This window comes from Panthera pardus, unplaced genomic scaffold (genome assembly GCF_024362965.1).
Source record: "Panthera pardus isolate Hobbes unplaced genomic scaffold, ASM2436296v1 HiC_scaffold_17, whole genome shotgun sequence".
NCBI lineage: Eukaryota > Metazoa > Chordata > Mammalia > Carnivora > Felidae > Panthera > Panthera pardus.
The window spans coordinates 137866195-137893928 of NW_026526732.1; the positions used below are offsets into that span (position 1 = coordinate 137866195).

At 56.6% G+C, this 27734-nt stretch overlaps 2 protein-coding genes across 5 annotated transcripts in view; one reads left to right on the forward strand and one right to left on the reverse strand.

The window, feature by feature from the left end:
- Positions 1-1033: 1033 nt before the first annotated feature.
- The window catches only part of TCTE1 (t-complex-associated-testis-expressed 1), a 196656-nt gene continuing 169955 nt past the window's right edge, over positions 1034-27734 (forward strand). The window contains exons 1-6 of one of the 4 annotated variants that reach the window (XM_019457297.2): positions 1034-1535; positions 10604-10976; positions 11949-12517; positions 15364-15552; positions 15754-15813; positions 17695-19359. In XM_019457297.2, the coding sequence (XP_019312842.2) occupies positions 10691-10976; positions 11949-12517; positions 15364-15552; positions 15754-15813; positions 17695-17904 (1314 nt within the window). In that variant the 5' untranslated portion in view covers positions 1034-1535; positions 10604-10690 and the 3' untranslated portion in view covers positions 17905-19359. Of the gene's footprint in view, positions 1536-10603; positions 10977-11948; positions 12518-15363; positions 15814-17694; positions 19360-27734 lie in introns of those variants that run through there. The other 3 variants (XR_008423076.1, XM_019457293.2, XM_019457295.2) reach the window with 3 other exon arrangements.
- Positions 18659-27021, reverse strand: TMEM151B (transmembrane protein 151B). Its single transcript, XM_019457292.2, has 3 exons — positions 26505-27021; positions 23893-24333; positions 18659-22721 (listed from the first exon to the last, which is right to left on the reverse strand). Exons 1-3 carry the CDS (start codon positions 26625-26627, stop codon positions 21594-21596), a joined length of 1692 nt encoding a protein of 563 aa, XP_019312837.1. The 5' UTR covers positions 26628-27021; the 3' UTR covers positions 18659-21593.

Sequence of the window (27734 nt, forward strand, 5' to 3'; positions counted from 1 at the left end):
AAAATGCGCAGCAGGCCCTGGTCAGTTGCTAAGAATGTGGTGAGAGCCAAAGGGACAACTTCCTGCACTTGCGGAGCTTCCGTCTAGTAGCGAGATACACGATAAAGAGAAGGAAGAGGATGTAAGGCAGTGATGAGGTCTGCAGAGAAAGCGGGACAGGGATCAGGAGGGTGGGGGTGACTGCTGTTTCCCCCGGAGGTGGCATCTGAGGGGAGGGTATGAGCCACGAGGGTCTCTGAGGGAAGAGCGCTCCAGGCTGAGGACTTCAGCTAGTTCAGGGGCCCTGAGGGGGAGCTGAGCAGGCACCATGAGCTGGGAGAGTGGCAAGTGATGGGGTCTGTAGAGAGAAGGGGCCAGAGCACCTGCCCCTGAGCCTAAGCTGAAGCTGAGAACCGGCCGCTCAGAGCAGGAGGAAGCCCTGCTTCCCTAACAGAATGAATCCACTCAGGGCCAAGCCAGAGTTCTACCTCTGTTACCAAATCTCTGCTGCTGGATGAAGGAAAGGACCTCAGGGGGCCCATCTTCAAGTCAAAGGCTCCCTGGTGACTGAGTTCTAGGGCCATTTAGTTAAAATTATTAGCGCAGAGCGCTGCTTCCTGCATGATCTCTCATTCTAATTGCGGCCCTGGTGAGAGGGCTTGCAAAGGACCGGTTCCTGCCCGGGATTCCGGGATTCCGCTGAGCCCTGACCGCTTTCAGCCCTGCGGAGTGGCAAAGCTTTACCTCCGCATCTCGTAGCCACCCTTCGGCGGTGCTCACTGAAGGCCCGGCTGTCTACGCGTGCACATCAGGGTGAGGGAGTCATGGCACGGTTTTATGATGGATTAACTGAGCTTCTAAGATGTTAACTTACCCATGGTAACACACTAGGAATCGCGACACCTGAAAGTCAAAGCTAAGCCACCTCCGTGTGAAACTTCCCACCGTCCTGGTTGCCTCTCCCCTCCTGAAGGACAGTTTTTCTTACTAGCCAGTCCCCTGAAGTTGGTCATTCCTGCCCATCAGAAGCACCACATCCTGTCACCCAGGGCTGGGGGGGCGGGGTGGCGATATAAAGTTTAGGGCTGCGTGAAGGAGCGCTGTGGAGACCTGGAACCTTACTGTCTGGTGCCTTCCAGTAACCCCTGCTGGCGCCCTTCCACCTCCACATCTTCCAGAAGAGACCGCTGATGCGTTTCCCGAACTGTCTTTCCACTCGCCACCCCGCACCCCTATTTCCACACAAAAGGTACCAAGAAGGAACAGTACTACGGTTCAGGAGCCCCGCCCCGGCCCGCACGCCTCATCTTCCCCCCAAGAAAAGCCCACCTATTCCTAAACATGTCCCCCAGGTCCACAGAGCACCCCCCACGGCCAGAGCGCCCACTACCCACTGTGCACCGCCGAGACTCGGCGCGCAGGCGGGTGTTCTCGCGCACGTGCGCACCAGCCCTCGGACCCGCCCCCTGGCGACGCGGGGCGTCCCTAACGACCGGCGCCGGCCGCGCGGGGGGACCTGCAGGGAAGCGAGCACCCGGGTACCAAGAGTGGGTGAGGTGAGCCCCAGAAGAGAGGGCGCTCAACCCCGGGTCTCCCTTATGGGGTGAACTCTCAAGCCAACCCCCACTCCCACCCAGCTGAGGTTGGCTTGACTCCGGGCGGGTCTGTACCCGCAGGAAGCTCCCCACCCATTTGAAGCCTGACCCTTGCCCTCTCCGCTACAGTCACGGTCTGCGAGTAAGGGGGTGCGGGGGTGGGGGTGGGGCACCGCGAGAAGGAGGAAGGGGAAAGTGGGGCGTCGGGCAGGCGGTGGAGGAGAGCAGTCCTGAGCTCCAGGCCGCAGTCGTCTCAGAAAGGTTGACCCCCATCCCAGCTCCTGCTGATTGCAGTCCCTCCTGCAGGTCCAGAAACTTCGGCACCTCCCTCCCTCCCTCCCACAGCATGGCTGGTTTCCCTTGGTTACCAAGGAGCTACCAGGGCCTCTGCACCCCAGGCAGGTTGGGGGAGGGACTCGCTGGCCTTTGGAGCTAAGCTTCCCTGCTGGGGTGTCTGAGCCCCAGGCAGGAGTGAGGGGTGGGGAGCGAATACTCTGGAGTCCTTTTTAAGACCACAGACCAAGTGGTCAGGAGTTGGGAGGAGGGCCAGGCCCGGGGATGTGAACAGTGTGCTCTCACTGGAGCCAACACCAAGCATGCTGAGCTGGGCTCTGTCAGAGAAACTGTTGTCCCTCTTTCGTGGTTTCACAGACTGGGAATTCCCAAGTGGGAATTTGGGAGTGATTGATCAAACAGGGGCACAAAAGACATCAGGGGAGTAAGACAAAGGGCCCATTCAGGGCCTGAGGATAGGTGCCAGGGGAGGGTTCTCCCTGGGGATCCTAAGGTGAAGGAGAAGCTAGCCGAGAAGGTCGAAGCACCGTGGGGGAGGCGGCTGGGGGGGGCGGGGTGTAGCCCATCAGGCCAAGCCAGCCCAGAGGGTTGTGTCCCTGGGCATAGAGGTGCTTGGCGCCTCAGTCAAGAGGAAAGTAGGTGAGAACAAGGACCGGGGATGTGATGAGCAGGAAGGGGTGAGAGCTCCCCCCCAACCTCTTCAACTTTCCCATTTGGGCAACGGGAAGAAGCCTCTGCCCATGGTGATTATATTTAACTGGGGACTTGAGAAGAATGGAGAAGGTCTGAGACCTCTGAGGAGGAAACATGCCGGAGTCTCAGACTCTGAATCCTACCTAGGTCTGTGACAAGGGCCCTGCAGGAGCCATGGGGCAGGAGAGCAGAGCTCCGCGGGATCTTCTGGGGTCCCCAGAAGGCCTCGTGCTGAAGGCCACAGGCGATGGCCCATGTCTGTGGAAGGGCCCCGTGTCTGGCAGTGATTTAGGAGGTGAGGGAGCCTGGGCTGTTTAGGCCAGCATCCAAAGGGTGACCCCGGGCTTCACGCTGGTGACATGACAAGAGATCACGAGCTGGAGAAAGCGGGAGGCCCGCTGGAAAAGCGCTGTGAACAACCGAGTCTGGGTGACTTAGGAAGGAACCTAAGTCCTTAGGAAGGACCATTGTTGGTCTGTGCTTTTGTGCCTAGAAGTGACAGACGGCTTTGGACGGAGAGCAGCTCAAATCTTAGCGTCTCCACTTACTAGCTCCGAGACGCTTCGCAGGTTACTTACACTTTACAAGCCTGTGTCCTCATTTGTGCAAGGAGATAATAGTGTCGTAATAACAATAATAATCCTCAATAGTAAATTTGAAGATTTGCTTTTTACGTTCATTTATTTTGAGAGAGAGAGAGCATGAGCAAGGGAGGGGCAGAGAGAGAGGGAGAGAGAGATAATCGGGGCTGCACTGTCAGCACAGAGCCCGACGTGGGGCTCCGTCTCACGAACCGTGAGATCATGACCTGAGCCTAAACCAAAAGTCGAACGTTTAACCAACTGAGCCACCCAGGGGCCCCTAAATTTAAAGACCTAATAAACATATGTAGGCAAGGCATGTAACATCTTCATCACAATATCTAACACATATTTTGAATGCTGGCTCTGGGCCCAGCATGACATGAAATGTGTCACCCACATTAGCTCCTTTAATCTTCTGGATAATCCTAGGAAGTGGATCCCATTAATTACCATCCCCATTTTACAGATAAAGAAATAGGGGGCTTAGTGGGGTGAAATGACTTGCCCAAGGTCTCACAGATGCTAGGGGGCAGAATGGAGATTGGCCCTAAGGTAACGTAATGCCTGAGTCCTTAGCCAGCTGCTTCCTGCTGGGAGAGCTTTGAGAGGCCCAAACTCAATAACTCATAGCTGTGTGTAGGCAAGGATATAGTTCCCAGAACATTGTCCACCAGGCGCAAGCCATCAAAAATAAGGATAAGCTGGCCAAGCCGGAGCATGTCGTCCCTTTATGTTGCTTGTGCTTGGGCACATAGAGGGCGGACCTTAACACCTAACCCTCTGATTCTGGCCTGAATGGGATTTCAGGACCCTGGACCCTGATAGTAAGGACACAGGGTGGGGACGTGGTTGGAAGAGGATTGGCCTTTCTGCAGGGACTGTGGTTCTGTGTTGGGTTAGGGTGATGCTGGCAAAACAGCCCAACAGGCCTGTAAGACAGGTGCCAGGAGATGAAAGGTCACTGGACATGTTCCCACTTTCCCCAGTCGAGCATAAGGTGTGCCTTAGATAGGGACACCAGGTGGTGGCACAAGAGGTGATCACCCCCTCGCCCCAACCTTCTCTCTGGAATGTCAGAAAAGATTCTTGCCCCAGAGAAGGATCAGACTCTTAAACATGCTTCCAGTCTTCAAACTCTGGGATTTTCTGTTTGCCCCGAAGTTTCCCTAGGGGGACAAAGCTCCAGAAAGGAAAGTGACTGCCACTTTTGGGGCTGCCCTTCTTGGGCCCTTGGGAGCTGTCAGGATACCCCTGGGCCCCTAGCTAATGGGTGTCTATCGACCCCCCGGGGCTTCCAGGAAAGATACCCGCAGCTGCAGACTGGTGATGCCTAGGCCAGACTAAGGTCACCCACTGAGGTAGGTAGACTTGCCTCAGGTCCCCTGACTTACTCTCCTGTGGGCCCCTCCCCACCTTCCCCCCGCTCAGTGGTGTGCCCTCCTTGCCCACCTTCCTAACTTGGCATTTTGGATCTGAAACTCGTTCACACTGAGATGTGGGGGATTGATAAGTAGGTCAAGTCGCTGATGCCTGGAGAGATGAGAGGTGAGGCTGGAGGCCAGGGGTGGTCAGGATAGGAAGAGGCCCCAGGAGTTAGATGCCGAGCCCTGTGTATAATAAACCTGGGGCCTCTGGCCCTGATTCTCAGACACCCCATCGAACCATTTCATCTCCTGATTTAGGATTTCTTTCCATCTCATTCACCAAATTGTGAGCGGACCCAAATGGTTGGGACCCTTTGGTCACAAAGGGGCAGAAACCGAACTCAGCTTTAGCAAAAGGGACCTGTTAGAAAGGCTGCCAAAGAAGTCTCAGAACCAGAGGAAGTGCAGTTCTGGGAGCCTCGGGGCCTCAGACTGGGGACTGAAGGTACCAGGTGCTCTGTCCACCTCTCATTCCTGCTGGTCTCTCCCAGGCTTCATCCCCTCCTGCAGCAGGCGGGTTTCCACGTGAAGGCGAATAGCCTCCAGCAGCGGGGGATCAGTAGTCTTCAAGGACATGCGTCCTTGGTCTACCTCCGCTGCTCCAACAAATCCCAAGAAGGACTCTGATTGGCTTGCATCAGGTGGCCACCCCTGAGCCAATCACCCTGGCCAATATGGGGCACTCCTATTGGCCAGGATCTGTTCTCAGAAGGGGGTGGGGCAGCTCAGAACACCAGCTACCTCCTGTAGAGCAGACCCAACACGGGCCAGGGATTAGGGAGAAAAAGGAGGCCAGAACAGTCCCTGCACCTCAAGGAGCTCACAGTCTAGCGTGGGTGTGGGGAGAGGGTGATCAATCAGGCCACTGAAATGACACCAGCACAAGGTCTGATAGAGGGAGAGGGTACTTGGGGGGTGGGGACCAGAAAGGATGGAAGGCTTCAGAAAGGAAGTGGTAGGGAAACTCAGGCTTGAAAGATCAAGGACGCTCCGTTCCCCAGGCTGAGACAGTGGGAAAGGCGTTCCAGGCAGAGAGAGAACCGCTGGAGCAAAGGCTGGGCAGCGTGAACTAGCCTGCAGAGCTCCAGAGGCAAAGCGAGCTTATTTCCAACAACATTCCTGGTCACGGAGGGCCTTCTCCACTGAGCTGAGGAAGCCGGGCTGTGGCCAGTGGGCAGTGGGCAGCGAGTGGCGGCGGCAGCTGTGGGAAGGCTAGTGGCGAGGACCGCGCTGGCTGCCATCCCCAGGTGCTGGGCAGTTACCACCGGGATCCAGGCAGGCAGGGAGCCCCCGAGCTAAAGCAACAGCATTCAGGGAGGGGAGGGCCGCGGGGGTGGGAGGTAGAACCGGAGGGCGCCAACAGTAACCAGACATGGAGGGGCGGCGCCCCTGGCCAGGCAGGGAGCCAGGGGAAGGAGAGGCTTGGGGGAGGCTCTGAGTTCTCTGGGTGCAGACTCAGTTGGGGGGAGGTGAGAGGCAGCTGGTAGGCCTGAGTCTGGAACTCAGAGGAAAGGTAAGAGTTGCAACCATCCATAGGAGCCACGCAGGGTCGCAGGGAGGTGGGTAGAGTGAGGGGAGTCTGCAATGGAGACCTCGAGAATGATCGGAGAGGCGGGAGGGGATCCGAGAGAGTGGCGGCCTCACAGTGGGGGAGAAGGGCAGGGGTCAGGTGTACCGCCTGCCAGGGAGGATCCCTGCTTTGTGTCATCTTTTTTTTTTTTTTTTTTTTTTAAGTTTGTATCTAAATTCCAGTTCGCTAATATAGGATGGTTACCAGAGGGGAGGTGGATGGTTTACACAGGCGATGGGGAGCCAGGCGTGCACTGGCTGTGATGAGCACAGGGTGTGGTATGGAAATGTCCCATCGCCACAGCGGGTACCTGAAGCTAATATTACACTGTGTGTTAATTAACCGGAATTGAAACGAAAACTTCTTCAATAAGAAAAGGGGCGCCTGGGTGGCTCAGTGAGTAGAGCATCTGACTCTTATTTTGGCTCAGGTATGATCCCAGGGTCGTAGGATTGAACCTCATGCTAAGCATGGAGCTCAAGATTCTCTCTCTCTCTCTCTCTCTCTCTCTCTCTCTCTCTCTCTCTCTCCCTCTGCCCCTCTCCCCCGCTTGTGCACTTCCTCTCTCTAGAAAAAAAATAAGAAGAAGAAAGAATCCTCTGTGTCTAGTCATCATTTGCTTCCCCCAAATAGTTTTGTAATATCTACTTTTTCAAAAATCAATTAAGTGAATACGATCAACTCCTACATTATTGTATGAGGTTAATGGCTTCAACATTTGCCTTACAAATGACACCAGCCCTGGTGGTTTGGAGGTTTCTATGAAACACCACAGGACAAAAGGGGGTCTGTTTTGATACCAGCCCTGTACCTGGGGCACATGGAAGGATGCTTTGCCTCTTCCTTCTGAAGAGGTGGCTCAGGGCGCTGGAACCCACCCTGGGGTGGGTCCTACAGTGTCACGCCCAGAGGTGGCTGCAGGCTCCAAACAGCAGCAAGAAAGATGAGGACCAGCCTCAGGAAGAAATGTCAGGGCCTCAGGCAATGAGGCACCAGGCAGTGAAACCAGCGCCAGCCCGGCCCCAGGTGGGGTTTCCCCACATGTGGCCTCCCAGGAGGAAGGAGAGGGAACAGCCTACCTGGATGGTGAGGCCGGCAGTGTCGTGAGATATACCTAGAGAGTCGGCTCCGGGGCAACACCGGCCAGAAACCCGGGCTCCCCCTGCCCAGCTGGATCCTGCTTTCTTGGGCCTGACCCGCAGGGTGTCTTGGGATTGCATCTGGGACCAAAGGGAATACGGGAATGTTTTAGGCCAGAACTCTGGAGGGAACTTTTGGAGGGAGCCCCAGGAGCCCAGACGTGGAGCTGGCAGGAGCAGGGCTGGCCTGTTGTCTCTTATCTCCTTGTCTGCCAGGCCCCTCTATCCTTTCCAGCCCCAAACACCACCACTGCCACCTTGCCCTCCGCCTCTCCCCTGGAGATAGGGAAGGACCTTATTCAAGGATACCGTCTCAGGTCAGCGCTTGAGAGGCAGGGTTCCCCTGTGTCCCCTGCCTAAGACCCTCCCCCTCCATAGTGTCTTCATCCTCCACACGCCAACCCCCCCAAGTACTCTTTTCAAATATTATCTCAGAGGAATCTCCACAACCGCCTGCATAAGGAAGATATCATTATCCTGTTTTACAGATAAGGAAACTCAGGTTAAGTATGTTGGCCAAGGTCACACAGCAAGTCACTGGCAAAGCCAGAAATGCGAAGTCATCTGGCACCTCTAAGCAGCATCCCCTCCCAGCCACACCCTCTGAGGGGCTATTAGTCAAATGCACCAGCTGGTTATTCCGCAGATCTGGACACAATCTGTTTGTGAACTTGCATTTGATTTGCATAAGGATTTCACAAATACAAAGATACCTTTCCTATGCTGCCCCTTGCCTCCTTCTCTGTCTCTGTCTCTGTCTCTCTGTCTCTCTGTCTTTCTCTCTCTCTCTCTCTCTCTCTCTCTCTCTCTGTCACACACACACACACACACACACACAGCCAGGCTCTTCCTCCTCCTTGAGATGCCTGGTGGACTGGGGAGTACCATCTGGTCCCCTCCATCTGTCAAGGACACCTTTGCTGGTTCAGAGTGTTCCTTCCCACTGGCCACGACACAGTACACCCGAGTCAGGGAGCAGATCTGAAGGGAAACCGCCCGGAGGAGGAGCTAGGTGCGAGCAGCCCCATTTCCGCCTGCAGTCTCAGGACGAGGCCACCTGCAGCAAGGAGGCAGGAATGGACAAACGCGGAGGAGGGTCCCCAGCCCCAGATCCATCCTCTGTCTTCTGTCTTCAGCCCCAGATTTAGCTGCCTTTTCGCCTCCCACGCCTTCCGTCTGGAAAGCCGGGAGGCTGGGAGAACTAGGAAGACTGGATCAGGAGGTTGGGGGTGGGGTGTGGAGCCAGAGTCCTCGCAGAAGCAGGCAAGGTACTGGCACCCTGGACAGAGCACGGGTCTGGTTCCCCCTTCCTTCCTCTCAGCCTACACTATCCAAGACAGTAGCCAGCAGCCACGTGTGGCTCTTGAGCCATCAGATTTTGAAGGCTTAGTATGAAAAACATGTATATAAAATATCTCATTAATAATTGTCATATTGGGGCGCCTGGGTGGCTCAGTCGGTTAAGCGTCCGACTTCAGCTCAGGTCATGGTCTCGCGGTCCGTGAGTTCAAGCCCCGCGTCGGGCTCTGTGCTGACCGCTCAGAGCCTGGAGCCTGTTTCAGATTCTGTGTCTCCCTCTCTCTCTGACCCTCCCCCATTCATGCTCTGTCTCTCTCTGTCTCAAAAATAAAAAATAAACATAAAAAAAAATTAAAAAAAAATAATTGTCATATTGATTACATATTCAGTGATAATATTTCGGACATATTGGGTTAAACATAAAATTAATTTCACCCATTTCTCTTTCTTTTTACAAGTTTATTTATTTATTTTTGAGAGAGAGAGAGAGAGAGAGAGAGAGAGAGAACAGAGAGGGGCAGAGAGACAGGGAGAGCGAGAACCCCAAGCAGGCTCTGCACTGCTAGAATGGAGCCTGACTCCAGGCTCCAACTCATGACCGTGAGATCATGACCTGAGCCGAAATCGAGAGTCGGATGCTTAACCGACTGAGCCACCCAGGTGCCGCTCTTTACTTTTTTAACGAGGATGCTAGAAAATTGCAAATAGTGTACGTGACTTGAATTTTGACCTGCGTTATATTTCTATTTGCCAGTACTGTTCCCAACCCCATCCCCCTGATCAGGCAGTTGCTTTTCTGTGAAATACTTAACCCCAGGAGCTGTGTGGTTTTTTTTTTTTCAATTTTTTTCTTAACGTTTATTTGAGAGACAGAGACAGAGAACGAGCAGGGGAGGAACAGAGAGAAAGGGAGACACAGAATCTGAAGCAGGCTCCAGGCTCTGAGCTGTCAGCACAAAGCCTGACACGGGGCTCGAACCCACGCACCGTGAGATCATGACCTGAGCCGAAGTCAGTTGCTTAACTGACTGAGCCACCCAGGTGCCCCGGAGCTGTTTTGAACTAAATGGTTCTTTATTATACCTTGGTCTTTTGGCAATACACACCCCCACCCCTCACCCTCAGATGGACAGTACAATATAGGGTTAAGAGTATGAACTTGAGGGGTGCTCGGTTGGCTCCATTGGTAGAACATGCAACTCTTGATCTCGGGGTTATGAGTTTGAGCCCCACGTTGGGTGTAGAGATTACTTAAAATAAAATCTTAGGGGAAAAAAAAGGGTATGGAGGCCCCTGGGTGGCTCAGTCGACTGAGCGTCTGACTTTGGCTCAGGTCATGATTTCATGGTTTGTGAGTTCGAGCCCCACATCAGGCTTGCTGCTATCAGTGCAGAGCCCTCTTCAGATCCTCTGTCTCCCTCTCTCTACGCAACCCCCCCCCCCACTTGCACTCTCTCAAAAATAAATTAAAACAAAATTTTTTTAAGTACGAACTTGATAGACTGAGTTGAAATCCACCCTTGTTATTTATAAGCTGTGTGACATGGGGCAAGTCAATGAACCTCTCTGTTTCAGGTTCACAGCAGAAAACACGGGAAAAATATGAGTGCCTATCCCCAAAAGGCTTTTGTGAGGATTAAATGAGTTAAGATGCCCAAAGAACTTTTTAAAAAAAGTGTCCAACATATATCAATTGCTTACAATTGTTGTGTAGGTATTATTATCCACAATGAGGGCCTGCTCCTTGCTCCAGAGCTACAGGATACTATGCCTCTTTGGACGCATTATTTTATTCACTTCTCCCCCTCCTCTTCCCGGTAACTGTTATCCTCACTTCATAGAGGAGCCACATGAGACTATGAGATTCGGTCACTCGCCCAGAGCCACATAGCTAGTCGGCGGGATTTGTGCCTGGTTCTGCTCTACTCCAGAGATGGGCCCTTAAGAACCACTCTGTGCTGCCCTCTTGCGAAATGCCCACCGAGGTCCTCCAGAGTTAACACCTCTACCCCTCCCCTCCCTCCAGGTTCCCATGGGCTTCGAGGGCCTGTCGGTCTGAGAGCCTCCCCGTCACAAGGCCATCACCAAGGGGCCACCTGCGCCCACGCTGCCAATGCAGAGCATGCAGGCAACTGTAGCCACACCGACCTCGTCGGCCCTCAGCCAGTTCTCCACCTCCACCCAGGACAAGTCCTCCACTGCAGGTCAGACCTCCAGCACAGGCCCACAGCCCTCAAGGCCCTCCATCATCCCACCCCGTAGCAAGTCCAAGGGCTGGAGTACTGGGGCCAGTGGAGGTCGCATGCGCAGGATCATCGCTGAGGATCCTGAGTGGTCGCTGGCCATCGTGCCCCTCCTCACAGAGCTCTGCATTCAGCACATTGTCAAGAACTTCCAGAGTGAGTCTGTCCCTGCAGTTGGGCGGGGAGGGAAAGGCTCCGAGCCGGGAGGGGTGGGTGGGGACCTCCTGGAGGCGAGGCCTGAGCGGCTGGGGCCTGGGGCAGCCCCTGCCCTCCCACACCATGTCCTCATCCCCCACTCAACATTGCCCTTCCTTCCCAGGGCCAGAGCGACCAGATTCCCACCCGCACTGTGCCCTCCGTGTCTATGCCGTCTCCTCGCCTTTCCCACTCTCTCCAGCAAAACCCAGCCCGAACCATATCTACTGAACTCCTCCTCCAGAAAGCCCTCCCTGGTTGACTATCCTCCACACTCTCCTTCCACAGCGTGTATAGGTTCTTTGTTCTGTACTCTATGCTCTGTAAATGTTCATCCTTTTTAAAGATGAGTTGCCTGCCTCCCCTACTGGATGGGGAGCCCTCCGAGGACAGGGCCGTCATTCTATCTACAGCACCTATGGCCACCTGACCTACATACAATATTTTCGCTGGACTCTTTTATTGTCTGCCTCCTCTCCTAAGAGGGAGTGGCTTCCTCTGTTCTGTTCACTCTTGTATCCTCAGCACTTAGAACAGCGTCTGGTGCACAAGACATGCTCAAAAAGTTTTTTGTTTTGAAATGAATGAATCCAATCATTTTGGAGTCTCTGAACTCAGGATTATCTCCTCCGTCAGACTAGGTGATCATTGAGGGCCAGTCCTGAGATTCTGGCTCAGACTAGGGGCTCCCAGAAACCAGATACTAAGACATCCAGGCTCAGGCAGGGAACACCCCAAAGTCAAGGGCTGTGTCTCCTCCCTCAGACTGGGCATCCCTGACAATAAAGGCTGTCTCCCTTCTCAGACTGGGGCTCCCCGAGGGCCGGGGAGGGTCTTCCGTTTCTTCAGGGCCCCCAGGTAGGCCCAGCCCCAGGGCACCGTGCGGTGGCGTCCCCCGCACGGTGACTCCTGCTTTCCTTCCTGTCCCCAAAGACAACCCTATCCTGAAGCAGCTGCTTCCGGAGCACAAGCAGAAGGTCCTGGACCACTTGTCACCCGACCTGCCGCTGGCTGTGACCGCCAACCTGATCGACGACGAGAGCTACTGGCGCCGCTGCTGCACGCAGCGCTGGCCCGTGTGCCACGTGGCCAAGCACGGCGGCAGCTGGAAGCGCATGTTCTTCGAGCGGCACCTGGAGAACCTGCTAAAGCACTTCATCCCCAGCACCACGGACCCCGCGCTGATCCTCGACCTGCTGCCGCTCTGCAGGAACTATGTGCGCAGGCTCCGTGTGGATCAGTTCCTTCCGCCCATGAAGCTCCCGCCCCGACCCCGGAGCGGGGAACTGTCCGACTCCGGCAGCGAGGCAGAGGTGGAGGAGCCCGCCACTGACCACTACCAACTGGAAGACCTGGTGGCCGGCCTGAGCCACCTGGAGGAGCTGGACCTGGTGTACGGGGTCAAGGACTGCGGCATGAACTTCGAGTGGAACCTCTTCCTCTTCACCTATCGCGACTGCCACTCCCTGGCGGCCACCATCAAGGCATGCCACACCCTCAAGGTACCTCCGGGCCTTCCCCCACCTCCCATTCTCTGCGCCTCTTGGATTCCCTCTCCTCTCCCCGTGTTCCTCCTCCTCCCCCATCGCCATCTCCCCCCTCCCATTTCCTTCTCATTCGCCGACCAAGTGTCCTTTTATGCACCTGCACCAAGCTGCGTTCTGCGGATGCAGAGATGAGCAAGGCACAGTCCTTCCAGCTCACTGGCCATTTATTCATCCGGGGAACAGCTGCACCCCAGGCCCTGTCCTAGGTGCTAAAGATTCGACAGTGAGCAAAATTATGCATTTGTGCCCTCTGGAGCTAACAGTCTGGTGGGATAAAGGGCTCTAATCAGCAATCACGTAAACATACAATTATAACTAGGAGAGGATCGCTAGGTTTAGCAAATAAAAATACGGGACACCTAGTTAAATTTGAAATTCAAATACACAACGAATAATTTTTTAGTAAAGTAGGTCCCAAATATTCTGGTCGCAAGAGGGAAAGCCTGCCAAAAAGTCAGAGAAAGAGGGAAAGGGGGACGTGGCCTTGAGTCGCAGAGACAAGGGAGGGGTGTGTGTCAAGAAAAGGGGCAGGCAGCAATGGGGGGCGGGGATGACGATATGGACCAGATTTAGCAAACTCGGAGGTCACAGAGCTGGAACTGTCAGTGGAGTGCTAGGAACAGGGGCCAGATCGGAGTGACTTACAGAGAGAGTGGGAAGTGAGGAAACCGGATGGCTGTGATCAGCTTTTTCAAGAACTTGGCTGTGAAGGGGGTGAAGGGGAAATTGGTAATAGATGAAAGCTTTGAGTTTTCCTAAAAAGAAACTTGCTTGCATTTAAAACCAATTTTGGGGGGGGGGGGGGGAGGCGCCTGGGTGGCTCAGTCGCTTGGGCGTCTGATTTCAGCTCAGGTCATGATCTCACACTCCGTGAGTTCAAGTCCCACCCACCTCCGACTCTGTGCTGACAACTCAGAGCCTGGAACCTGCTTCGGATTCTGCGTCTTCCTCTCTCTCTGCCCCTCCCCTGCGCGCTCTCTCTCTCTCTCTCAAAAATAATGAATAAACATTTTTAAAAAATTAAAAAACAAAGAATTTCTAAAATAAAATAAAATAAAATAAAATAAAATAAAATAAAATAAAATAAAATAAAATAAAATGAAACCAATGTGGGGGCACCTGGGTGGCTCAGTCCATTAAGTGTCTGACTGTTGATTTCAGCTTAGGTCATGATCTCACCATTTGTGAGATCAAGCCCCACATCGGCTTCTGTGCTGAGCGTGGAGCCTAGTGGAGACTTTCTCTCTTTCTCTCTCTCTCTCTCTCTGCCCCTCCCCAACTTGTTCTCTCTAAATAAATAAATAAATAAATAAATAAATAAATAAATCCAATGCAAAGCTCTATCCAATAGCAAGAAAGCAGTTGAGAAAGCCACAGGTTCATTGACCAAGGAAGGTTCCTGAGAAGGCAAGACGAGTGGAGTCGAGGACCGAGTGGGACGGTTGGCTCTGGGCAGAGGAGAGAGTGGATATGGTGGGTAGCAGTGGATTTGTGTTTGGTATTAGGAAAGCGATGGGCTCCCATTCAATGGCTGGGGAGGCAGGGGGAGACTTTACCTGTAGAGTGGCCCCCTGAAGGGTGAGGAGGCTGGAGAAGGTTGACATCGTTTTTAGAGAGTACGAGAGAGTGTGTTGTCCAGAGAAACAGGGCTGAATTGGCACACGGCACAGAGGGTCGACTGGTGGCTCCAGCGATACGAATCAGTCCGGTCATGTGACATTTCCATCTTGGCAGCTGCTCGGGCACAGGTAGGCAGAAACTAGAGAGTGGGGTTGCTCCACGGTTGGAGCTTTGCCAGATAGGTGCCAGGAAATGACGAGAGGGACAAGAGGCTCTAAGCTGGCTGAGAGGGATGGAGGGAACGCTGAGGACTGAAGGATGGGGAGAGCGTGAAGAGGCCTCAAGGAAGAGGGAGGGGCGGGAGGGACTGGTGAGAAGGGAAGGGTTAGGGCCCCCATCTCCAGTATTCTCATGCCAGTCCAACCTCTTTCTTTCATCTTTTCCTTCCATTCCCCCATTTCCCGTCTCTCACCCCGGTTCTTACCCTGGCACCTCCTTCCAAGAGTTCCTCTCCTTGCCATGGTAGATCTTAGCCAGCTGAAGCAGGCACGGCGAGGGGCTGGGACATCAAACAGACCTGGATTCAAACCTGCCTCTGGGGCTTGATCACTGCGTGGTTCTGGGCAAATGACGCATCCACCCTAAGCTATCATTTTCTTTTTTTTTTTTTTAACTATTTTTTTAAATGTTTATTTATTTTTGAGAGAGAGAGAGTGAGACACAGTGTGAGTGGGGGAGGGGCCGAGAGAGAGGGAGACACAGAATCCGAAGCAGGCTCAAGACTCCGAGCTGTCAGCACAGAGCCCGACACGGGGCTCGAACTCACGAACCGTGAGATCATGACCGGAGCTGAAGTCGGACGTTTAATCAACGGAGCCACCCAGGCGCCCCTTTCGTTTTCTATCTGTAACGTGGAAAGAACTCATGCTACCAGACTGGGATGTTGAGGGTTAGAGGTGATGGTCACGATACGCTCTACCAGCATGCACAGCACATGGTGATTTCTCCATAAATGGTCGGCTTTTTTGCTACTGACTGCCACCCATTCTGCATTGCTCTGCCATGCGGGGGAGGCCTGCCCTGCCCAGGAGCCAGTCAGGGGGCCAACATCAGGTGGGCGGAACTTCAGGCCTCCCTGTGGCCCCCTCCTCTACCCACAGAAGGTAGGTAAGCAGACAGGCAGGCAGGCAGGCAGATTATCCCTAACTGCCAGCTGCTGCGTGCCCTCTACCTGCCCACAGATCTTCAGGCTGACCCGGAGCAAGGTGGATGACGACAAGGCACGCATCCTCATTCGCAGCCTCCTGGATCACCCGGCCCTCGAGGAGCTGGACCTGTCCCACAACCTCGTTGGGGACCGGGGCGCGCGTGCCGCGGCCAAGCTGCTGAGCCACAGCCGTTTGCGAGTGCTCAACCTGGCCAACAACCAGGTGCGCGCGCTTGGTGCCCAGTCGCTGGCTCACGCCCTAGCACACAACACCAACCTCATTTCCCTCAACCTGCGCCTCAACTGCATTGAGGATGAGGGCGGCCAGGCGCTCGCGCACGCCTTGCAAACCAACAGGTGCCTCACAACACTGCACCTCGGTGGCAATGAACTGTCTGAGCCCACCGCCACCCTCCTCTCCCAGGTGCTCGCCGTCAACACCACGCTCACCAGCATCAACCTGTCCTGCAACCACATCGGGCTGGTAAGCTGCACCTTCTCGGGCAGGCGGGGGGCCCAGGAGAGGCCCTGGAGCCTGGGGGGGGGGGGCTGGGTGTGGCCTCTGACTGCCTCGGGATGCTTCCGGGATAGTTGCTAAGACCACAGACTTCCCTTGGTTCTAATCCCAGCTCTGCCATTCACTGGGCTAAATTACTTCACCTTTTGGGGCCTCCATGTCCTCATCTGTAAAATCGGGATAATAATTGTATCTACGAAGTGTTGTTGCTGGGAGGAGTAAATGAGTTATCCTTGTAAAGCAGGTAACATTGCAAAGCCCTGGCTAGGACATCAGTATTGCTAGCTGTTACTATTACTCAGGGTTTTATCCTATGCTAGGCACTGATGTCCTTCAGTGTCCTTTTTTTTTTTTTTAATTTTTTTTAACGTTTATTTATTTTTGAGGCACAGAGTATGAGTGAGGGAGGGGCAGAGAGAGGGGGAGACACAGAATCCGAAGCAGGCTCCAGGCTCTGAGCTGTCAGCACTGAGCCTGACCCGGGGCTCGAACCCAAAAACCGTGAGATCATGACCTGGGTTGAAGTCGGACACTTAACCGACTGAGCCACCTAGGCGCCCCTATTCTGCCTCATTTTCTAAAAATGCGCCCGTAACCCATTAAATTGACTTTGCAACACACTACTGGGTCACAACCATAGAAGTCTTTCACATAAAAGACCTCTACCAAACCTCTCCAGAAAAGCCTTGTTCACACACGCACTGTTTCCAGATGGGGTGCTTTTGGCTACAAGTAATAGAAAGCTGAACCAGGAAGTGGCTTAAACAAGAGGACTGTTGGGGGAGACTGGGTGGCTCAGTCGGTTAAGCGTCTGGCTCTTGGTTTCAGCTCAGGTCATGATCTCATGGTTTGTGAGTTCAAGCCCCGCATCATCAGACTCTGGGCTGACAGTGTGGGGCTTGCTTGGGATACTCACTCTCTCTCTCTCTCTCTCTCTCCCCCTCCCTCTCTCTCTGCCCCTCCCCTGCTTGCCCTCTCTCTCAAAATAAATAAATAAACTGAAAAACAAACAAACAAACAAGAGGAACTTTATGTCCCATAATCAGAAGCCCCAGGGTAGGGGGTTCTGGAGTTGGTAAATTCACTGGCTTAGTGCCATTGTCTGCTCTGCCCATCCTGGCCACATGGCCGTGTCCTGTCAGGTGCTTCTCTCATGGTCCCAGGATGGCTGCTGCACCTCACAAAGCATCATGCTCAGAGACAGAAAAAGGGAGAGCACCCCTCTTGTTCCTTTTTCAGAGCGAGAAGAACCTTCCAGAAGCCACTCCCTCCAAACTTCCTCCTCACATGTCATCAGCCAGATCTGTCTCACATACCCATGGCTGGACCAGAGGAATGGAATTACCATCATTGCCACAGAGCGATGTTTTTCAAACCATTAGGGTTGAAAAATCAATTTACTATGTCTTGAGCACCATTTTTTCTTACGGAAGAGAATGGAATAGGGTAGGATAACCTAGGACCGAACACAGTAATGTGGTGCACAAATAGGTTAACCATTGTTTTGTGAAACTCTTATCCTAGTCACATCTTTTTTGTTTTTTAATTTTTTTTTTTTTTAGTTTATTTATTTTGAGAGAAAGAGAGCACAAGCAGGGGAGGGGCAGCAAGAGGGAGAGACAGAATCCCAAGCAGGCTCGGCACCATCAGCACAGAGCCTGATGCGGGGCTCGAACTCATGCACTGTGAGATCGTGACCTGGGCCGAGATCAAGAGTCGGACGCTTACCCGACTGCACCACCCAGGCACCACTCGTCACATCTTTATATAGAGTGTGTAGGTGTGTGTGCGTGTGTGTGATCCTGGGTAGTAACATGAAATGACCCTTTCCCTGTACTCCTCTCTCAGGATGGCGGGAAGCAGCTCCTGGAAGGCATGTCAGACAACAGGACCCTCCTGGAGTTTGACTTGCGCCTGTCAGATGTAGCCCAGGAGAGCGAGTACCTCATTGGCCAGGCTCTCTGTGCCAACCGGGAAGCAGCCCGCCAGCGGGCCCCGAATCCCAGCTGCTTCATGTCACCAATCACGGCCAAGGGCCCTGAGAACCCTGCAGGATAAGATGGGGGACAGGGCTGGGGCAGTGGCTGGAGCTGGGTCACTGCCCCAGTCCCATCCTTCATTTCATGCCTCTGCCGTGCCTGCTGTAGAGTGCCACGCTGGTCTAGAGGGAGGAGAAAGGGGGAGAGCACGGATATCCTTAGGGTGAGTGATCGAGGGTCATTTGGATAAAGATGTGAGGAAGAGGAGGGGTCTGGGATAGGGGGAGCGAAGGGGTATGAAGTGGGACCCATCCCCTATACCCAGGGAGAGGATATTACCAGACGCCCTGAAATGACCGACTTCTTCCAGGATTAGGGAAGGCAGAGAGGACTCTGAAGGCCTGTGCCAGCCCAGCCTGTCCCATGGAGGTCGCCCGTCTCCCCGACCCTTCTCCCGACCATTTTCTTCTCTATTGAACAGATCCTTGACTTCTTGACCTTCAAACATGTCCAAGTATGCACGCGTACTCTCTCTCTCTCTCTCTCTCTCTCTCTCTCTCTCTCTCTCTCTCACACACACACACACACATTATATTGTCTCTCTCCTCTGGCCACCACAGAGCTTTGCCTGGCTCTTCCACCCTCACCCCTGCAGATGCCACCTCCCTACTACTCGACCTGCCAAAGTGATCCCATTCTACAGGCCATGCCATCCACTAATACTACCCCCCCCACACACACCTCGGAAGGGGGAAACAGAGGTGACAGGAGGGGCTCAGACTCCCTGCCTCCCCTGCGAGCTTCTGCTGGAGGTGCCACACTGGGGAGGGAAGTCGGTGAGTCATCTGCAACTTTATTATCCACCAGTTTGATTTGTACAATCTTTGCGCTTGGAAATCCACGACAGAAAGGCCACAGTGTGATGCACCCAATTGACAGAGACCTGTCTTCTCCCTAGCCACGCCCAGCCCACCCCACAAGCCCTTGTCCCCGCGCACGTATGGAGCCTTCCGGGTGCCCTCCACGAGTCTGCGACACTCCATGGCTGCCCACAGGAGTCATGTCGACCCACAGGGCCACCAGAGAACCTGAGAGAGTCAGGCTGAGCCCCCATCTCCCATCCTCCTCCCGCTGAGGGGCCCAGAGCCTCCAGCCTCGTGGTCTTTCCAAAGGGTGGGCCATGGGCTGCAGCCACAGCCTAGGGGTGCCTGCGCGCTCCAGGGACTCCTTCCACCAAGCAGGCGCCAAGCCGAGCACCACAGGGGGCTTGGGAGTGACTGCACTTGTGTGCCTGTCTGGGCAACCTAGAGTCTGTCTGTGCCTGACACCCTCGGACAGTTCTGGAGTGCAAACGTGTAGATGTGAGGGTGTGTGTGAGTGTGAGCGTGTGTGTGTGTGTGTGTGTGTGTGTGTGTGTACATAGCCACAGCTGCTAGCAGAGGTTCTAATTAGAGAAACAAGAACATTCAGTGTAAAGTTTAATTTTAGAGATTAATTAATTTTCTGGTTTTCGTTTTCCCTGGCAATCAATAAAGCTACCAAGAAAATAGACCAAAGAATTGGCTTCTCTCTAAGTCTGTGCGTGTGTGGGAGGTGAGGCTGTCTGCGTAAGAAGACCTAGGCAGAAATGGTCAATACAGGCAAAAATAATAATAGTGCCCCCCGCGCCCCCCCCCCCCCCCAGCTCAGGCTCTGTCTCAGGAACAGGCCTGAGGGAGAAGGAGCTGAGTTCCTTCCTCCTTGGAGCCGAGAAGTGGCCAGGCTGCCCAAGGGTATGACATCCAGGTGCCAAGAACTGGGGCCTGCGGCCACAGCTCCCACCACGTGTACCTCACAGATGTCTGTTCAGAGCAAAGAGGGGTGCTCCAACCTCCAGGCCCCCGAGGAACACAGACTCAGGGCCCAGGCAGGTTCAGTGCTGGCAGGCAGGTGGCCCCTGCTGCCCAGGGAAACCTAGTGGACAGCTGTTCCCTCCTGCCCAAGCCTCCCCATCTCCTGCCTCCTCTGCCTTCCCACTCAGCCATCGCTACAGCAAAGTAAAGCTCAACCCCAGTGGGCCACGGGCCGTGGTGTCCCCACAATCTGTACCTCCCGAGTCCCCCAGGGAAGGGGACAGGGGGAGCCAGAGGAGATGTTGCATAGGTGGAGGCCATGTCCTTGGCAGGTGTAGGCCTGGCTAGGCTGGAGGAAGATGGCAGAGGCTGAAGGAGGGGACGGAGGAGCTCTGATGGCTCGGGCAAAGCGAGGAGCATCAGGGGTGAGCGATGGCGGCCGCCCAAGGGTTATCCTCTCCAGCCTGAAATGTGACCTCAATCCCTGGGCACTAAGTCTGCTGGGAAAACTTTGGCAGGAGAGTTGGGAGGGCAGGGGGTTGTACGCAGACATGCACACAGAAGCACATCAGGGAGGGAGTGGTGGCGGAGAGGAGGTGTCACAGCTTTAGGGGAACAGGACGTGGGGCCAGCGCCCTTGGGTGGTGGCAGGATGCCCCTCTGGGCCCCACGGCAGGGCTTCAGCTCATGGGATAGGGGAGGACAGAGGGGTTCGGCAAGATTTAGAGAATTCCTGCCTCTGACCCTGCCACTGAATCTGAGTTCATTTCTCCAGCTGGGGCTTGTGAGAACATCCTCAGTCCTACAGAGGTAATGTGTGGAGACAACCACCCTTTGCACCCCACCCCCCCAAGTCTGGGGAAGCAAGAGTTGCCCCAGACACCCCTTTCAGTCTCCCTCCACTGCCCTCTCCTCTTTGAATCCCACCTGCTTCGAGAGTTTGTCACCCAGGTCTGTCTCCCACTCTTCCCACCCACTCACGTTGGCCAGCTTTAATGAACGCGCCTAGGGGGAGGGTATCCCACCCCCCAACCCCCCCAACTGAAGGGAGAGCCCTCTCAGAACCCAGGTGAGGAGGCCGCTGCTGCCAGGGGGCTACAGAGTTTAGAGAAAGGACTGAGGTACATGCCCTCCACATTATGCCTCCCTCCTCTCTGGGCAAGTGCTCTTTAGGGCCAGAGAGCCGGAGGGGGGCGGGGGGAGTGACGTGTGCAGTGTGAGCACAGTCCCTCCAGGACCCACACTCCAGGGGCCCAGCGAGATAAACAGCAGTGAAGGGAGTGGCAGAAAGGAAACCCCGATGGTTGGGGCCAGCGCCAAGAAGAGGATAGCAACATTTGCACGGTTTTGAGATGGAGCATCGGGGCTGACATCTGGCCCCTGCTTCAGACCCACTGAATTCATTAGCTGGTTGGAAGCCAGCCCTACTGTTCGCCAAACCACCGCGACCTCAGTAGAGAGAGGCCCTGGTGGGGCCAGGCAGCGATGGAAGGAAAGCCCCAATTTCCCTTCCCCACGCCTCTAAACCTCCCCAGCTGCACAGCGAGGGGGCTCACACTGGAGACGGGCCCCACGCGGTGCCACAGCACGGCCTCCACTAACAGTCAGAAGATCCGTTGAAAGGCTGGACGGGAAATCTCGAGTGTGCGTGTAGGGCGGGGAGGTGTCCCCCTAGGACAGGGACGGGGCTGGAAGAGCCGACCGTGCCGGGAGTCTCCGGAGCCCCCCGATCCCCTCCCACCCATCGGTCTCTTTATGTACAGGGAAGGCGGGGGATCCGGACCCCATGGGGTCTGTCCCGCGCACCGTCGCCTCCCCGCTCCCCGCGCCGTGCCCAGCACAGCCTCGGTCACCATCATGACCCCCCTGCTACACGCAAGAAGCTCAGTCCCGCGAGGGGCAGGAGGGAGGGCGACGGGCTGCCCGGGGCCGGAGGTCACAGTGAGGTCTCTACGCAGGAGCCGTGGCGGTGCAGCGGCCGGTGGCTGTGGCCCAGACACCCCTCCTGCCGGTGCACGATGAGGACCGGGAAGTAGAGGGCGTCGTGGTAGGGCGGCGGCGGCCCGGCCTCCTCCTCGTCGTCGTCCTCGTCGTCCCCCATGCTGGCCTGGCTCGACAGCCGCGTCTGCTCGGTGGGGCAGCTCGCCTCGTTGACGCTCCCGCTCCGGCTGCGCCACAGGCAGCTGCGCCGGGAGCCGTAGAGGCGGCCGAGCGAGAAGCGGCTGCCCCCGCAGCCCGCCCCGCCTCCGGGCCCGGGCCCGGCCCGCGGGCTGGCGCAGATGCTGAGCGCGCTTCGCGAGAAGATGGACGAGCTGCTGACGGCGCGCTGGCAGTGCTCGCAGCTGCGCCGGTACGGGGCCACGCCCGCCGCGCCCGGGCCGCCCACCCCGCCGTAGCGGCACGAGGGCGCGTAGCCGCCGCCCGCCGCCCCCGCGCAGCGCGCCCCCAGCGCCGCCAGGTCCATGAGCACCGCCTCCGAGTAGCTGGGCACCAGCTGCTGGTTGGAGCGGATGTGCCACTCGAGCTCCGTGCTGTCCACCGTGTTGACCCGCGGCAGGCGGTGCGTGAGCGGCGGCAGCAGCTCGTCGCTGGGGCTCAGGCCGCCGCCCGCGCTGCTCGCCGAGCCGGGACCTTCCAGGCCGAAGAGCTTCTCCACGTGGTAGTGCGCGTAGGCCGTGCGGTACTCGGCCAGCACGCGCAGCGGCCACGACAGCGTGAGCAGCGCCGCGGCCCAGAAGGCGGACGAGCAGGCGTACCACGGCGGCCGGGCCGGGTCCGGGAAGGCCACCATGAACTCGCGGAAGTCCACGTTCTTGAGGTGCATGCCCTCGCGCGCCTCCATGTAGTCGTCCAGGCCCTCGTTCTCGGCGAAGAAGCGCGCGCGCTGGCACAGGTACGCGTTCTCGGCCTCCACGCTGGCGAAGCTGAAGCACTTGGTGAAGCGCAGGCGCGTGGCCGGCGCGCCCTCCAGCCCCACTAGCGCCTTGGACACGTCGCGGACGCCGCAGCGCGCGTAGTCGAACTCGGCCTCCGCCACGTGCGTGTTGACGCGCTCATGGTAGACCTGCGGCGCCGGGGAGGGCGGCGGGAGTCGCCTCTGTCGGCTCACCCTCGTCGCTCTTGCTGCCTGCTCAAACCCTAAGCCTGTCCTGCCTTCGAGCCCGCTTGGAGCCGGGTAGGATCTTATCATCTGCTCTATGGAGCAGCGCAGGCCCTCAACGTACTCAACTAGAGAGGAAGACGGGCCGGAGCTCAGACCTGCGGGTGTATTCTAGTTTGACTTAAGCTCTGCTTCGTCACGGGGTCAGGCGCTGGCCACGAACTGCCCCCTCGGGCTTGCCTAACCTTTTTGCCGTCTCCCATGTCCCCCGCTGCCCCCTCATGACCCCAAATGGCCTGCCCTTCCTGTTTACAGATGTGGTCCCTAATGGCCGGAACCGGCTTTTGTCTCGGGGCTCCCTGTTCCCACCTTAGCTATCACCCAGCCCCCTTCCTGATTCTCACAGGCCCCGGGTTTCTGTTTACCCATCCCAAAACGGAGACGGGGGTCACCCTTATCGGAGAAAACCTCTTCCTCCAGGGCTGGAATAATGCCTAATCCTGGAGGGTCCAGTAAGTGCTAATTGGCCCCCACTCCACCTCTCCACGAGGCCTCCCATGCCTACCTCCACCTTTTTGCCAGCAGACTCCCACCTCTGGGAGCCTTGGACTTGGCAAAGGGCCCCTGGCTTAAATCTAGCACTACCACTAAGAAGCTGCAGACCTTGGGCAAGTCATTGAGTTTAGGATTCCTTCCCTGTGAAAGAGGCCCTGGTAGCAGCCACCTCACTAAATGGGTGAGAGTATGCCGCGGGACCGTGCCTGTGAGGCCACCTCCAACCATTAAGCACTAAGCAGTATAGACCTTGGAGCCAGACTGCCTGGGTCCAAATCCCAGCTCCACCACATACTGTTTGACTTTGGCAAGGTACTAACCTCTCCAAGCCTCACTCTCCTCATCTGTAAAATGCGGATAGTAGTTACCTACCTCATAGGGTTGTTAGGAGGGTTAAATAAATCCATCTGGTATTTGTAATGTATGTAGGGCAGAGCCTTGCTGCTAGTGTTTGCCGTTATTATTATGGTTGCTGTTGCAGCTCACTGCCGCCTGTGCTCCTCCCCCTGGGGACAGTCAGTCAGGGTCCCAGCACCCCCCTCCCCTCTGGACTGGCCTGCGCTCCCCTCCAGCCCCTCACCTGGGTGGTGGTGTAGGCGTCTCCATTGCGGTATCGGGTGACCTGGCGGGTGCGGCGGACATAGTGGTAGCTGATGGCCTTCCACCAGATACAGGGCGTGGCCTGCTGCATGCGGCCCACACGCTCCCGCACGCTGCTCACATCAACACGGTGCTGCAGCTCATGGCGGGCTTGGCAATGCCAACACTCCACCAGGTAGACGGCGTACAGCATGAGCAGGAAGGCCAGGGGGATGTAGACATAGCCGTTGGAGCAGGGGCTGTCGTGGTACATGAGGCTGTTGCCCTGGTAGGCGCTGCTGAAGGTGAGGCGGGTCACCGTGGTTACGTGGCACCAGGCCACGGCCCCCAGACAGCCGTACATGAGCAGCGAGAGCAGCAGGCACTTCCAGTGGGACTCACGGCAGAGGGACTTGGTGAAAGAGGGCTGGATGGGACGCTGCTGCTCAGATGGGCAGGGGAAGGTCCAAGATGAACAGGGAGTGAGACAGAGTGGCAGGACCCAGCACAGAGATGGATGGAGGGGTGGAAGCCAGCATCAGAGATGACAGGGACGTGGCAAGAAAAGGTAAGACCAAGATGGGAGCCGAGGGCCAAAGATAAAAGCAGAAATGACCCAGAGTGAGCCATGGGGACAGGAAATGAGAACAAAATGCCAATACAGGGAAGTGTAGAGAGAGACACCCCAAAAGGCAGCGAGGGATCACAGCCAGAGATGGAGGGAGGAGGCCCAGGTGGCAGAGAAGACACAGATGGATAGGATGTACCCGGAAAAACAGTCCAAAGACAGACATAAAGATGGCAGTGAAACAGGAGAAGGCGTGGATGGGGAAGACAAGGGAGGACAGATAGGCATCAGGGAAGGCAGCTCCCCAGCCAGGACTCCTTCCAGGTGTTCCAGGAAAGTGGGGAGGGACCCACTGACATCACTTTCCCGCTTAACAGGTGAGGCCCTCGCTTCTTCCAGGTGCTTTGAGTCCTAGGTTCTGGAAGAGCCAGTCCTCTTTGACCCATCCACTTCCCTGTTCCTCACAGACAATTAGTCTCATACCTCCTTTGGGAGGGGGCAAAAAACCCTCAGTTCTGACTCCTTCCCCACGTTCTGAACCCTAGGCCCCCTGTGAGTCCCCTTCCTGGACCCTAATATCCTTTTCCTGTTCTCAGATGGGAGGGAGAGGACTGGCATCTCTGAGTAGAAGGCAGTCCAGGAGGAGATATCCAGAAGGGCAGAGGCAAGTGGCTGGGGAAAGGGGATGTGGGACTGGGTGGGGAGTAGGGAGGAAGAGGTTTGCAGCCCAGCCATTTGTCAAAAGAAAATGATTCTTGGGGCTGGCTCTCTGGGGGCCTCTTGAAGCACTTGGCCCACTCTGTCCCATGGTTGCCCCAGTGAGTTGTTTACGTGTCTAGACTGAGTGCTCCTGAGGGCAGGGTCTCCATCTCTGCATCCTGGGTGCCGACCGTGGCACCCAGCACGCAGCAGCCACTTAATAGATGAGAATGGAGTTGGAATTCTGGTGGTGGGCTGTGCTTTCAACTCCTCCTCCCTGCTGTCTAGCTTTAGGAACCCCTCCCCCCCACACACACACCCTCCTACTAGATCCTGATTTCCTCCAATTCCCCAGGCCTGACCTGGAGGCTAGCCACGGGAAGGGAGAAGAGGGTGGAAAGGAAGGGCACAGTAACAGGCAGCAGTCCCTGGGCCTGGTGTGAAATGAGAGGAAAGATCTGGAAGTGCAGATAGGTAGGTGGGCTAGGAAATAGCACACAGCGTATACAAACAAGATTAGGGTACAGGGTACCTTTCTGGGAGCCTTGTCCTTGGGGTGTGTACATATGTGCACCTTTGTGTATCCACCTGAGTGTATCCCACTGAGAGCACATCTGAAAGGGTCTCTACCTGCAGGTCTGCCCCGTCCCATGTGCTTCTGCTAAAGTGCAGTGTGTATATATGTGTGTGCACGAGTGTGCCTGGGGGGGGGGGGGGGGGGAGGGGAGCAGTGCTACTGGTACCTTCCTCAGTCTCTTTGTCTCCAGGTTCAGAGGACTGAAGAGTAGGGCTCCAACTAGGGATATGCTTATTTCCAACACTCTGAAGGATTCCTGGACTCAGGGCCTCCCCCCACCCAGGAATGAGGGAGCTGCAGGGACGTTGGGAGAGAGGTGCACTCACTCCCAGTGACCCCGGGGGTAATCGCCTCTGTACACATTTGACCTTCTTAGGACCACAGCTCAGGTACCACCACCATTTCCTCTTCTGCCTCTGTAGCCCCTACAAGTCGCCCTTCCTTGCATTCAAGATTGCATCCCCTTCGCGAAACAGGAATCCTGCCACCGTCCCCACCCCATTCCGCCCGGGGTCCGCGAGGCTCCGCCCCTAGGCCCCTCCCCCTGCCCAGGACCCCCGAGCCCCGCCCCCGGCGCAGCCCCTTCCCCGCCACCGCGGACAGCTCCGGCCACCGGTGGGGGCATCGGCGCGGGACTGCGGCTGCGGCGGCCGGCTCGGGGTGCGGGGCGCCGGCCGCGCTGCGGCGGAACCGGCGGGGGCCGCGCGCGGCGGGGGATGGGGGACCAGGCTACGGCCGCGCCCGGGGAAGGGGCGCCGCCTGTTCTCACCTCCTCTCGGGCGGGGCCCTCGTCCGCCGCCGCCGCCGCCGTGGGCTCCTCCGGGACCCCGGGGCCGCCACCGCCGCCGCCGCCGCCGGCGCTCTCTCCCGCGGCCGAGCCAGGGGGGGACATGGCGTAGAGGGGGTGCGTCGAGCTCAGGGCTTCCCGGGGGGCTGTCGGGGGCCGAGGGCATCCTGCGCGGGCCCTGGGGAGGGGGCGGGAGGGGGCGGGGCCCTCGCTGCTCCCCACCCCCCGCCGGGGGGAGGGGGCCTGGAAAGGGCACCGGAGGGTAGGGGTCTAGGGGCTGGGGGTGGGGAGGCGGGCTGGGGGGCCGGGCCGGGGGGGGCCGGGGCCGGGGGCGGGTGTCACCTTGAGGCCCTCGCGGCGCCGCTCCGCCTCCCGCCCGCTCCCGCCGCCGCCTTTTGTCTGAGCCGAGCTGGAGCCAGCGCGCCCCCCCTCTTCCTCCCAGCGCAGGAGCCCCGCCCCCGGCCCCCCAAACTCCGCCTTCCGCAAGCCTACCTAATAACCACCCCCCAAAGAGGAGAAGCAACAGGGGCTCCCTGCACCCCTTCCCCACTCCCAGCCCTGCTCACCGCACCCCCTCCTCCCGCCCCATCCTGGGAAGATCTGTGCAGCAACACTTCTCTGTCCCTTTTTCGTGGAGGGGGCGCCAGCGGTTCAGCCAACATCCCTCCCCATCGTTGGTTCCCGCAAGTTCCTGGGGCAGAGGGTGGGGAGAGGAAATTGAGCCTTGGAACCCTGGGGAAGATCCTTACTCCCAGTTGGGTGGTAACGGGTTAAGGCAGGAGCCAGCCTTCAGACGCCTGACCCAACCGAACAGAGATGGAATAGGGTAAGAATTGAAGCTAGATATGAGAAAGGACTAACAGAGGGCAGAGGGGAGGACATTGGAACCAGCCTTCCCAAAGCCATTTTCCTTCCTTAGAAGAACAGCCCCAAAGAAGAATGAAGTGTGTACATTACCCTAGGCTGGAGACCAGGAAACCTGAGTTCTAATTTTTAATCCTGGCTCTGCCATTAAGGGGTTGTGTGACCTTGTGCAAGTGCCTTCCGCTCTTCAAGCCACAGTTTCCTCATCTGTGCATCGAAAAAGTTAACTGGACAATCCCTACGGCTTTGACCTTCTTCTGTGGGTGTAGGAGGCATAATCATACCCCAAGCTGGGCTGTGAGTAACCCACCCTTTCCTGCCATCTACCCACACTGCTCTTCTGTACTG